At 41.5% G+C, this 12858-nt stretch overlaps 1 protein-coding gene across 2 annotated transcripts in view; it reads left to right on the plus strand.

The window, feature by feature from the left end:
* LOC115113209 (receptor-type tyrosine-protein phosphatase epsilon-like) overlaps window positions 1-12858 on the plus strand; it is a 64510-nt gene that overhangs the window by 41445 nt on the left and 10207 nt on the right. For both annotated transcript variants that reach the window (XM_029640589.2, XM_029640587.2), the window contains 7 exons: window positions 6190-6326; window positions 6486-6576; window positions 6728-6804; window positions 6936-6972; window positions 7166-7263; window positions 7797-7916; window positions 8427-8590. In XM_029640589.2, coding sequence (XP_029496449.2) covers window positions 6190-6326; window positions 6486-6576; window positions 6728-6804; window positions 6936-6972; window positions 7166-7263; window positions 7797-7916; window positions 8427-8590 — 724 coding nt within the window. The remainder of the gene's footprint in view (window positions 1-6189; window positions 6327-6485; window positions 6577-6727; window positions 6805-6935; window positions 6973-7165; window positions 7264-7796; window positions 7917-8426; window positions 8591-12858) is intronic.

The raw sequence follows: 12858 nt of genomic DNA on the forward strand, positions 1-12858 counted from the left end.
TGAGAAATTGACCGAAAATACTTCAACTATAACGCCAAACTTTTTTCAAAATTTGCTCCATAATATCGACAGAAACACGGCAAACGTTGTTTAGGATCCATCCTCAAGGTTTTTTTAACATATGTATTCGATAATATATCCGTGGAGGCAGTTGGTTTCTCATAAGAAATTATTGGAAAAATGGCTACCTCAGTATTTTACGCAAGGTATTCTCCGGGAGACACCATGCGTCCACTCGCCCTATATGGTCTCTTACAGCCATTCTCCAATGGAAATGCCTAAAAAGACGTCACAATGCTGCAGACACCTTGGGGAAAACGTAAGCTGACTCCTAGCTCCTTCACAGCCATATAAGGAGTCATTGGCATGAGCCGGTTTAACCTCTTAGTCCGTCCCATCCCGCATGCGGTATCGTTACTACAGCCTCAAGCTCATTAGCATAACGCAACGTTAGCGATTTTTTTTTTAAAATCGCAAATGAAACGAAATAAATATGCCTGTTCTCAAGCTTATCCTTTTCTTAACAATCCTGTCGTCTCAGATTTTCAAAATATGCTTTAGAACCAGAGAAAATCACTAATTTGTGTAAGAGTGGTGATAGCTAGCTTAGCGTTAGTATTAGCATTTAGCACGCAACATATTCACAAAAACCAGCCAAGGAATCAAATAAAATAATTTACCTTTGAAGAACTTCAGATGTTTCAATGAGGAGACTCTCAGTTACATAGCAGATGTCCAGTTTTTCCTGAAAGATTCTTGTGTAGGACACATCGTTCCCTTTTGTTACTATGCATATGGCTACCGAAACTAACCGAAAATTCAGTCACCTACATGTCGAACTTTTTTCCGAATTAACTCCATAATATCGACTGAAACATGGAAAACGTTGTTTGAATCAATCCTGAAGGTGGTTTGTCATATTTCTCTCCATTGAAAGCACTGTCCTTGTAGCCTGGTTTGTTCTGAGATTTGAATGGAAAAATACCGGGACCTGACTTTTGCGCACCAATTGCCACGCAGACACCTAGCGGGACACCTGGTAAATGTAGTCTCTTATGGTCAATCTTCCAATGATATGCCTACAAATACGTCACAATGCTGCAGAGACCTTGGGGAAACAAGAGAAAGAGTCCATTCATTCCTGTCGCATTCACAGCCATATAAGGCGATCATGGAAAACGTAGCCTCAGAAATCCTGTGCATTTCCTGGTCGGTCATACATCTTGGTTTTGCCCGAAACATTTGTTCTAAGGGACTCACAGTGAAAATCTTTGCATTTCTGGAAACGTAAGACTGTCTTCTTTCCAAAGCTATCAATTCCAAGCATATTCGAGCATCTTTTCGTGACAAAATATTGCGCTTAAAACGGGCACGTCTTTTTATCCAAAAATGAAATACTGCCCCTATAGGACTAACAGGTTAAAAAAATGCGGCACTTCCTGATTGGATTTTTATCTGGGTTTCGCCTGTAACATCAGTTCTGTGGCACTCACAGACAATATCTTTGCAGTTTTGGAAACGTCAGTGTTTTCTTTCCAAAGCTGTCAATTATATGCATAGTCGAGCATCTTTTCGTGACAAAATATCTTGTTTAAAACGGGAACGTTTTTCATCCAAAAATTAAAATAGCGCCCCCTATATCCAACTGGTTAAAGATCTAAACTTTTCTGTACTCTTTGGACGAAAACCTAATTATGATTAGTGTACAATATTACGTATTGGATCCTTAAAAAATACAACTTTTACATTACCTTGCAGCTTACCTATAAAATGGACTGATGGTGAAGTAAACATACTCGGGATTCATATCACAAAATATATAAATAAGCTCTCCACAATGAATTTCAATAGAAAAAAAATAGACAAGATCCTGCAACCATGGAGAGGTAAATACCTGTCTATTTATGGAAAAATTCCCCAGATTAACTCCTTAGTCATATCTCAGTTTATTCACTTACTTATGGCACTGCCTACTCCTGTTGATTCGTATTTCAAATCATATGAGCAAAAAATATTTAGCTTTATCTGGGACGCTAAACCAGACAAAATAAAATGAGCCTATCTATATAATGAATATGAATTGGGTGGGTTGAGATTATTAAATATAAAAGCACTAAACCTCTATCTAAAAGCTTCTCATTCAAAAGTTTTATTTGGTTCTCAAGTAGATTAATAAGAAAAGCTCAATCATTGTTTAAAAATGGCCTTTGTGCAGATTGTCATGTCTCATTTTCGATTAATTGAAAATTATACTTTTTTCAAAGTACCGTAATTTCCGGACTATAAGCCGCTACTTTTTTCCCACGCGTTGAACCTCGCAGTTTATACAATGACGTGGCTAATTTATGGATTTTTCCCGCTTTCACAAGATTCATGCCGCCAAAAAACTGAGCACCATCACATAATGTGACGTAAATCGAGCGCGCTCAAACTTCCCATCATTCTGATTACGGTAGTCATTTTGTCACCCTCATCATGGCAAAGACACTGAGAAATGCATATGATGCAGCTTTCAAGTTGAAGGCGATCGCTCTGGCTGTTGGAAAAGGAAATAGAGCTGCTGATAGCGTGGAGCATTGTCAAAAAATCCACTATCATCAACGGGTTTCAAAAGGCTGGACTGCTGCTTGTTGAAGAGGGCAGCGATCCAACATCGGATGAAACAATTCTGAGGCTATTCAACTCAGACACCGAAGGAGATGACTTCAGTGGTTTCAGTGCACAGGAGGAGGAAGATAGTGACCATTTACTTTCTCGGTAGGCTACTGTTTAATTTTTGTTACAAGCCGTGTTTCGTTAAAGCCTATTTATTTTTGTTACAAGCCGTGTTTCGTTTAAAGGCTGTGTAAAGTTAATTTGTTTCAATGTACCGGTAGGCACCTGCGGCTTATAGACATGTGCGGCTTATTTATGTACAAAATACTTAAAAAAAATAATAATTCAGTGGGTGCGGTTTATATTCAGGTGCGCTTAATAGTCCAGCAATTACTGTATCGGTCTTTTTTTCAAACAAGCATTGCAGATCTGGCTACAATTTCAATTTCATCCCCCTGAAAAGATAGAACAAATATTATGGCTGAACTCCAATGTGCTCGTTGATAAAATACCTCTATTTATTGGAAAGATGTTTGAAAAGGGTATTTTGTTAACTCTACCATTACAATATAATGTATGTCCTTCATGGAGTTATCAGAACCCTATGGGAAGGTCTGCTCAATCCAAGAGTACAACCAATTGATTACAGCTTTGCCCCAATAATGGAGGCGGGAGGAGGTAGGGAGCTGGTCTGTCTGCCCAATATAAAGGATCAAAACTGGTGGAGGAATAAAAATAGCATAAATAGGAAAGTACACCAGTTTCATTTGAGGACCAGGATGTTGACAACTGTGCCATACAGATTGCAAAATAGTTGGGAAGAGATTTTTGATGTACCGATTCCATGCTACAGGGTGTACGAGTTGATGATATATAAAACAACTCAAGATTAAAGACGTCGTGCTTTTAAGCTAAAATTATTATAGAAGTCTTACAACCAACAAAATGTTGACTATTTGAGGCATAAAATCATTGAAGCTCTGCAGATTTTGTTGTGAGGATACAGAATCAATAGACCATTTTTTTTAGTAATGCCCTCGGGTAGCCTGTTTCTGGTCTCAGGTTCAGGAATGGCTGAAAATGCATAGCATTGATCTAAAATTGACCCTAGAAATAGTACTGTTAGGAGAACGGGTCAGTCAATTACTAATATACTAATACTATTAGTAAAAGTATTTATCTTCAACATGCAATTTGTAGATTGTATTCGATTAGACGGATTGAAATTGTACGTTATACATCATAGCATAGTTGAAAGATGTGTGTTGAGTAGAAACACGAAATGGGTGGCCAGCAGAGATAGATGGGATGGGCTGGGGAGGCTGAGGGTTGGTATGTGGAATTGGAGACAAGTGGGAGTGGAGTTGCTGTGTGAGAGAGGGAATGATGGTCAAAGGATAAAGGGGAAAAAGGTCCATATAAAACATAATAACAGTACATTTGAATGACACTAAGTGGCAATGTTTTTACAATTAATGCTGGTTTGCCTGAGGCTGATGCCATGCAGGTGTTTGTACACATGCATAGACACACACTCTCATTCAAATAAACACATACAAGAACACACACACATACATGTAAAAGTGCCAGACATGCACACAAACATATAAAGTAGGCACTGCTGTTATGATTTCAGTTGTCCTTGATGTTCTTTGTTTTAAATGTATTGTTATTATAGTTGTTGTTTTTCGTATTGTTTTCTGTTTCCTTCTGTCTTTTCCTTTTTTCTCGTTACTTCATTTAGTAATTTATGGATTTTTTTTCTTCCGGGGGGGAGGACTGCGGGAGGAGTCTCGAATGGTTGAGGGACAGCTATTGGAGAACTGTGGGGGGGCCTTGGAGGGTTCGGGTTTCACAAGATTGTGATCACGAAAAAGGAAACTATGACATATTTTATATCACTACCACGCACCCTCACACACAAGGAAGGTTCTGTTGCGGAAAGACTGATACATGTTTGATAGTGTCTTGATGCTGTATTGTTTGTCCTTCAAGTTCTAAAACTTTGATGTTACCCCTACCTTGTGTTTTATGTAATATATATATATATATAAAAGCAAGCTATCAGCAGAAAGTCTTCCTAAAGAGAAAGGTATTTACGCCCATTTTAATGGAGCCCAGAGTCTGTGGTGCCTTCAGGTGGCCCGGAAGGGCATTCCAGAGGCTGGGGCAGTCTAGCTGAGGGTGCGGGTGGGGTTAAGGGACTGCAGTTATTTGAGATAAGGAGGGGCATTGCCATGAATACACTGGAAAATCTGCAGGAGGGTTTTTGAATTCAATCTGGAATGAGACTGGGAGCCATTGCAGAGATGCCAGGATGGGGATGATGTGGTGGCGTTTCCACACTCTGGCAGCTCTGTTCAGGATGTATTGGAGCTTCTGGAGACTCCTGCCTGCGATCCCGATGAAGAGTGTGTTGCAGTAAACCAGCCTCAAGGAGATAAAGGCATAGACAAGCTTTTCTGTATCAGACTGAGTGAGGGTGGGACAGAGTTTGGCAATGTGCTTGAGGTGATCGAATTATGCTTTAAAAAAGGTGTCTGATGTGGCGGGTCAAAGGTCAGGGAGGAATCTAGCTTTACACCCAGATTGGAAACTGACATGCTGACTACACCGCTCGCGTCGCGTGGGCGAGCGTTGCAAAATATATATTTTTTATCTATATTATTCAATTATTCAATTATTGCACCCACACTGCTCGCGCGTGCCAACGAGCGTCTGAGTTACCACGAGCTAAAATAGATGTCAGTTCTATTTCTGACGCAGATCGCGCTGCAAGTCCTGTCTTTCCCCTGTCCTTATTGGTTTATAGAAGCAGGTACCCACGTGCCATCTCCTCATTGGTTATACCCACGTGGGGGATTGAAAGACAAAATAGGTCGGTGGCGGTAATGCATGTAATTTATGAAAGTTGTCAATCGTAATATAAAGTCAAGAGAAGAAAAAGCCTGGAAGGAGGAGAGATGACTAGAAACGACTCGGTTTGCCATTCTATGTGTGGATGAATTGGAGGAGTAGAGGACCTTGTGCATTTCAGATAAAATAACAACTCAATATTTATATCCCAGGACAAATTAACTAGCAACAGCAAGCTAGCTAAATTGGACAAATTAGCTAGCAAGTGCAAGCTAGCTAGCTAAATTGCCATACATGTTTAATGCTTTTCGACCTAACCACAAATTCATATAATTGGTTCAGAGTTTGTTTTGATATTTGAACCTGTGTGTCGTGATCGCGTTTGACAATACAATTATGCACGATGGCGCACACACGCAGCCGGTTTGGGTTCCGTGTAAGGGGGAGGGAGGGATGTTCTGTCCTGCGATGGTGAGGTGTGTTATTGTAAGTTATAATGTAACTTTCACATGTAAAGTACAATGTTTAGCGAGTGAGGGTTGAAGACCCAGTCAGTTGTTTTTATGAATCCCTGTATGATGTCACCCTCCTTATGTTCACCTCATCACATTTATTAGGTCATCTACTTTTTCCCCTTTTACAAAGGAGAATTGCAGAACTATTATTTCAGTTATATCACAATTATTGTACTGAATGTAAAAACATTGATGTTTACATGTATTTTATTTTTTTACACAGGAGAGCAGACAGTGGTCCTCCTCCCACGATCCCCATCTCCATCCAAGCGTTACTTCCCCATCCCCCTGGACTCGCTAGAAGACCAGTTCCGGATATGCTCGGCAGACGACTGCAAGCTTTTCAGAGAGGAGTTCAATGTGGGTTCCTTTTCATACAACACATAGTAGTCACAGTAGTGTGATACCTTCATTTGTTAATGCTAATAATGTCATGTAGAGTTTATAGTTGTTACATACTATGCTGCATGTATGAAGGTTACATTAATGACCCCCTGTGTTTGTGTTGTGTCTGTGTAGTCACTGCCCTGTGGCTACCAGCACAGCTCCTTTGAGGAGGCTAGCAGGGTGATCAACAGGGACAAGAACAGATATCCAAACATCCTACCATGTGAGTGATGGAATTGTTATAGGAATATATTTTGTAACCATTAAACCCACTTATTAAGAGATACAAATAAAAGTATAACATGTAATGAAATAATTTAAACAGGATACCTATTTTCCTAGTACAATTTTGTCTCTTTTGACATTTTCAACAGATGACCATTCCAGAGTGTTGTTAACTCAAATCGATGGTTATTCTTGTACGGACTACATAAATGCCTCGTACATAGATGTGAGTTATATTTACTATGTATTTCATTCCATCCTATTATAAATAATTTCAATGCATCCAGTGTTACTTCCTTTCTCATTACGGTCTAATAACTACTGTAATTTGCCAAAACACATTTTCTTTTTCACCAGGGTTATAAAGAGAAGAACAAATTCATTGCAGCTCAAGGTAAATAAGCTATGTGCAACATTATTGTAAAATAATGTTTATTGCAAAAATACTGTACTACTAGTGGATTCCTTTTTTTCAATGAACTCTTTTATGTAAGTATATGCCATTTTCCAGAACACTAGGCCTACTGTATATCAACAGTATGTCTTCTTACGTCTGTGGTAAGCGTGTCATTCTCTCTTTTCCATAGGCCCAATGCATGACACTGTGGCAGACTTTTGGCGGATGGTTTGGGAACAGAAGACTGCTACTATAGTGATGCTCACTAACCTGAAAGAGAGAAAAGAGGTCTCTCACTTTGACTGATCCCTTATATTCTTTACTGGTTGTATAAGCAGGTCTTCAGATTTGCTAATGGGATCTCTTGTGGAATGATTTGACAGTTCAACATCCTTAGATGTTCTAAAGGGCCTTTGCTAGGCCCCTTCTTGTCTTCTCACACCTCAAGGTTATGGGTTTGACCCTTTCCTAACATTCCCAATCCATACAATATGTCACCCCAAATGACTTGGCATCACATTCCATTGAACCTCAAGGGGCTGATCAATAAATAACAAAACAAAGGGTTTAGCGGCACTAAACAATTTGTTGATAATGTCATCCCAAGGCTTGATTATAATTAGTCTGAGAGTCTCATTAATAGTCTACAACATCAGTGATTAACTTATTGACAGACAGACTATCACTTCTGTCAACTCTATCACCTGGTCAGTAATATTAATCCCCATGAAAGTCTCTGCCATTCACATTGGTGAAACTATTCAAATGGTGTCTATTTTGTAATTTTTGCTTTGCTGAATGTCCATTTCACCTCTCTTCAGGACAAATGTTACCAGTACTGGCCAGACCAGGGCTGTTGGATGTATGGGAATGTGAGGGTGGCAGCAGAGGACTTTACTGTACTGGTGGACTACACCATGCGCAAGTTCTGTGTACAATATGTAAGTGTCATTGTATGTGCCTACATGACAACCCTGCGTATGATCCCTCACTTATAAAACATGATGCTGTGTGAGACTGTGACCAGGTATTTACTATCAGGACTCAGGATAAGACCCAGATGCAGACAGTTCGATTCATAGATGTTTATTACAAAAGAGGGTGCTGGCAAACGACAGGTCAAGGGCAAGCAGAGGTCAGTAATCCAGGGCAGAGTCGGTAATGTACAGAATGGCAGGCAGGGTCAGGGCAGGTAGAATGGTCAAAACCGGAAGATCTAGAAAACAGGGACTAGAGAGAACAGGAGTACGGGAAAAACCACGCTGGTAGGCTTGACGAGATGAACTGGCAACAGACAGAGATCACAGGTATAAATGCACAGGGGATAATGGGGAAAATGAGCGAGACCTGGAGGGTGGTGGAGACAAGCACCAGACAGGTGAAATAGATCAGAGTGTGACAATTTGCAGTTTATTATCTAAATGATTGATGTGTTTTCCTGTTGTAAACAGCAGGGGAGTGATGGCCCCAGGGCCCCCTGCCTGGTCACCCAGCTCCACTTCACCAACTGGCCAGACTTTGGGGTGCCCTTCTCCCCCATTGGCATGCTCAAGTTCCTCAAGAAGGTGAAGACGGTCAACCCGTCTTATGCAGGACCCATCGTGGTGCACTGCAGGTACTGAACCAGGGGAGGAGACTGGGGATTGTAACTGGAAATTCATATCTACAGGTTGTACTAAATGAAGGCTATAGTGGTTAATATAAATGGTATGAGTCGTATAAGTTAACAAGATTACAATGTAAAATCGTTTACTAAAAAAGTATGCCAATCATCTTCAATTTATTTAGTACTGGTATGGCTGGAATTTCAATGCCTGTGTCATGTCATATGAAACTACTTTACAAAAGGGCATCATGACTGATCTAAGGGGGCACACGGTACGTGAGGATGGCGGGGGGTCAGTATTTAAACACCAGAAACAGCATTTTCCTGCAATCTAGAGCCATAATCATTTTGCTTGATTCTATGTATATTTTTTATTAACTCTGGGTAAAAGATTGAAATGAATGTGATTATTATACAGTACATTTAGATTTGCTTGTTTTTTTAAGGTCTACCCACATTGCCAGCAGGCATGCCAGCTAAGATAGTTAGAGAAGCTAGCTACTCTAACTTGATAGCCTGAAATGACTTATTGGTAGCTACTTATGCAGTTGGTGGATTGGGAACCTATCTGAGCTAGATAAAGCCAACTTCATAAAATTGCTGGTTGGCTGGTAATATTACTATCTAAATTTGAAGTCAGAAGTTTACATACACCTTAGCAAAATACATTTAAACTCAGTTTTTCACAATTCCTGACATTTAAACCTAGTAAAAATGCCCTGTCTTAGGTCAGTTAGGATCACCACTTTATTTTAAGAATATGAAATGTCAGAATAATAGTGATGATTTATTTCAGCTTTTATTTATTTCATCACATTCCCAGTGGTTCAGAAGTTTACATACACTCAGTTAGTATTTGGAAGCATTGCCTTGAAATTGTTTAACTTGGGTCAAACCTTCCGGGTAGCCTTCCACAAGCTTCCCACATTAAGGTGGGTGAATTTTGGCCCATTCCTCCTGACGGAGCTGGTGTAACTTAGTCAGGTTTGTTGGCCTCCTTGCTCGCACAAAATATTTACAGTTCTGCCCACATATTTTCTATGGGATTGAGGTCAGGGCTTTGTGATGGCCACTCCAATACCTTGACATTGTTGTCCTTAAGCCATTTTTCCACAACTTTGGAAGTGTGCTTGGGGTCATTGTCCATTTGGAAGACCCATTTGTGACCAAGCATTAACTTCCTGACTGATGTCTTGATGTTGCTTCAATATATCCACATAATCTTCTTTCCTCATGATGCCATCTATTTTGTGAAATGCACCAGTCCCTCCTGCAGCAAATCACCCCACAACATGATGCTGTCACCCCCGTGCTGCACGGTTGGGATAGTGTTCTTTGGCTTGCAAGCCTCCCCCTTTTTCCTCCCAACATAACGATGGTCATCATGGCCAAACAGTTCTATTTTTGTTTCATCAGACCAGAGGACATTTCTCCCAAAAAATACGATCTTTGTACCCATGTGCAGTTGCAAACCGTAGTCTGGGTTTTTTATGGCGGTTTTGGAGCAGTGGCTTCTTCCTTGCTGAGCGGCCTTTCAGGTTATGTCGATTATAGGACTCGTTTTACTGTGGATATGGATATTTTTGTACCTGTTTCCTCCAGCATTTTCACAAGGTCCTTTGCTGTTGCTCTGGGATTGGTTTGCACTTTTCGCACCAAAATACGTTAATCTCTAGGAGACAGAAGGCGTCTCCTTCCTGAGCAGTATGACGGCTGTGTGGTCCCATGGTGTTTATACTTGCGTACTATTGTTTGTGCAGATGAACATGGTACCTTCATGTGTTTGGAAATTGCTCCCAAGGATATACCAGACTGAGGTCTTGGCTGATTTCTTTAGATTTTCCCATGATGCCAAGCAAAGAGGAATTGAGTTTGAAGGTAGGTAGGCCTTGAAATACATCCCCGGACACACCTCCAACTTACTCAAATGATGTCAATTAGCCTATCAGAAGCTTCTAAAGCCATGACTTCATTTTCTGGAATTTTCCAAGCTGTTAAAAGGCATAATCAACTTAGTGTATGTAAACTTCTCACCCACTGGAATTGTGATACAGTGAAATAATCTAGTCTTAGTCTTTAAACAATTGTTGGAAAAATGACTTGTGTCATGCGTAAAGTAGATATCCTAACCAACTTGCCAAAACTATAGTTTGTTAACATGAAAATTGTGGAGTGGTTGAAAAATGAGTTTTAATTATTCCAACCTATGTAAACTTCCAACTTCCAATTTTTTTTGGGGGGGGGCGGCTAAAATTGTACATGGCCAAAAATATGTTTACACCACTTTAAATTAGCGGATTCTGCTATTACAGCCACACTTGTTGCTTACAGGTGTATATTGGTTTTTTAGAGTGAAGTACATCGAAAAAATCAAGAGAAAACTGCAAGACTCAATAGAAGACAAAACAAGGAACAAACCAAAAAGACAGGCTTTTGAAGAAGTAACTATTTTTCATAAAATTGTACAGTTATCTTAGCTAGCTGAATTGCTAGCTGAATTGTTTACTTGTTGCTAAGCAGTTGCTAGGGACTCTCCTGGAAGAAGCTAGCTAGCTTACAAAGAATAACAACAAAAAATATCTAGTTAACAGAAGAAAGGAAGACAAAATAAGGACAGAAGAAAAAGGAAAAGAAAAGGACAACAAAGTGAAACCTCTAAAGAAACAAGAGACCATAATACAAGAAACAGCACTATAGAGAGATAGAACAACAACAACGCAGCCACTGCCAGCTAGCCTACTTCAGCAGTACTGTATCATTTGAATTATTTTAGTCAATAAGATTCCTGCTACGTAAGCTTAACTTTCTGAACATTCGAGACGTGTAGTCCATTTGTCATTCCAATCTCCTTTGCATTAGCGTAGCCTCTTCTGTAGCCTGTCAACTATGTGTCTGTCTATCCCTGTTCTCTCCTCTCTGCACAGACCATACAAACGCTCCACACCGCGTGGCCGCGCCACTCTAATCTGGTGGTCCCAGCGCGCACGACCCACGTGGAGTTCCAGGTCTCCGGTAGCCTCTGGAACTGCCGATCTGCGGCCAACAAGGCAGAGTTCATCTCAGCCTATGCCTCCCTCCAGTCCCTCGACTTCTTGGCACTGACGGAAACATGGATCACCACAGATAACACTGCTACTCCTACTGCTCTCTCTTCGTCCGCCCACGTGTTCTCGCACACCCGAGAGCTTCTGGTCAGCGGGGTGGTGGCACCGGGATCCTCATCTCTCCCAAGTGGTCATTCTCTCTTTCTCCCCTTACCCATCTGTCTATCGCCTCCTTTGAATTCCATGCTGTCACAGTTATCAGCCCTTTCAAGCTTAACATCCTTATCATTTATCGCCCTCCAGGTTCCCTCGGACAGTTCATCAATGAGCTTGATGCCTTGATAAGCTCCTTTCCTGAGGATGGCTCACCTCTCACAGTTCTGGGCGACTTTAACCTCCCCACGTCTACCTTTGACTCATTCCTCTCTGCCTCCTTCTTTCCACTCCTCTCCTCTTTTGACCTCACCCTCTCACCTTCCCCCTCTACTCACAAGGCAGGCAATACGCTCGACCTCATCTTTACTAGATGCTGTTCTTCCACTAACCTCACTGCAACTCCCCTCCAAGTCTCCGACCACTACCTTGTATCCTTTTCCCTCTTGCTCTCATCCAACACTTCCCACACTGCCCCTACTCGGATGGTATCGCGCCGTCCCAATCTTCGCTCTCTCTCCCCCGCTACTCTCTCCTCTTCCATCCTATCATCTCTTCCCTCTGCTCAAACCTTCTCCAACCTATCTCCTGATTCTGCCTCCTCAACCCTCCTCTCCTCCCTTTCTGCATCCCTTGATTCTCTATGTCCCTATCCTCCAGGCCGGCTCGGTCCTCCCCTCCTGCTCCGTGGCTCGACGACTCATTGCGAGCTCACAGAACAGGGCTCCGGGCAGCCGAGCGGAAATGGAGGAAAACTCGCCTCCCTGTGGACCTGGCATCCTTTCACTCCCTCCTCTCTACATTTTCCTCTTCTGTCTCTGCTGCTAAAGCCACTTTCTACCACTCTAAAGTCCAAGCATCTGCCTCTAACCCTAGGAAGCTCTTTGCCACCTTCTCCTCCCTCCTGAATCCTCCCCCTCCTCCCTCTCTACAGATGACTTCGTCAACCATTTTGAAAAGAAGGTCGACGACATCCGATCCTCGTTTGCTAAGTCAAACGACACCGCTGGTTCTGCTCACACTGCCCTACCCTGTGCTCTGACCTCTTTCTCCCCTCTCTCTCCAGATGAAATCTCGCAT

The sequence above is a fragment of the Oncorhynchus nerka genome, linkage group LG28, assembly GCF_034236695.1.
Source record: "Oncorhynchus nerka isolate Pitt River linkage group LG28, Oner_Uvic_2.0, whole genome shotgun sequence".
Classification (NCBI taxonomy): Eukaryota; Metazoa; Chordata; class Actinopteri; order Salmoniformes; family Salmonidae; genus Oncorhynchus; species Oncorhynchus nerka.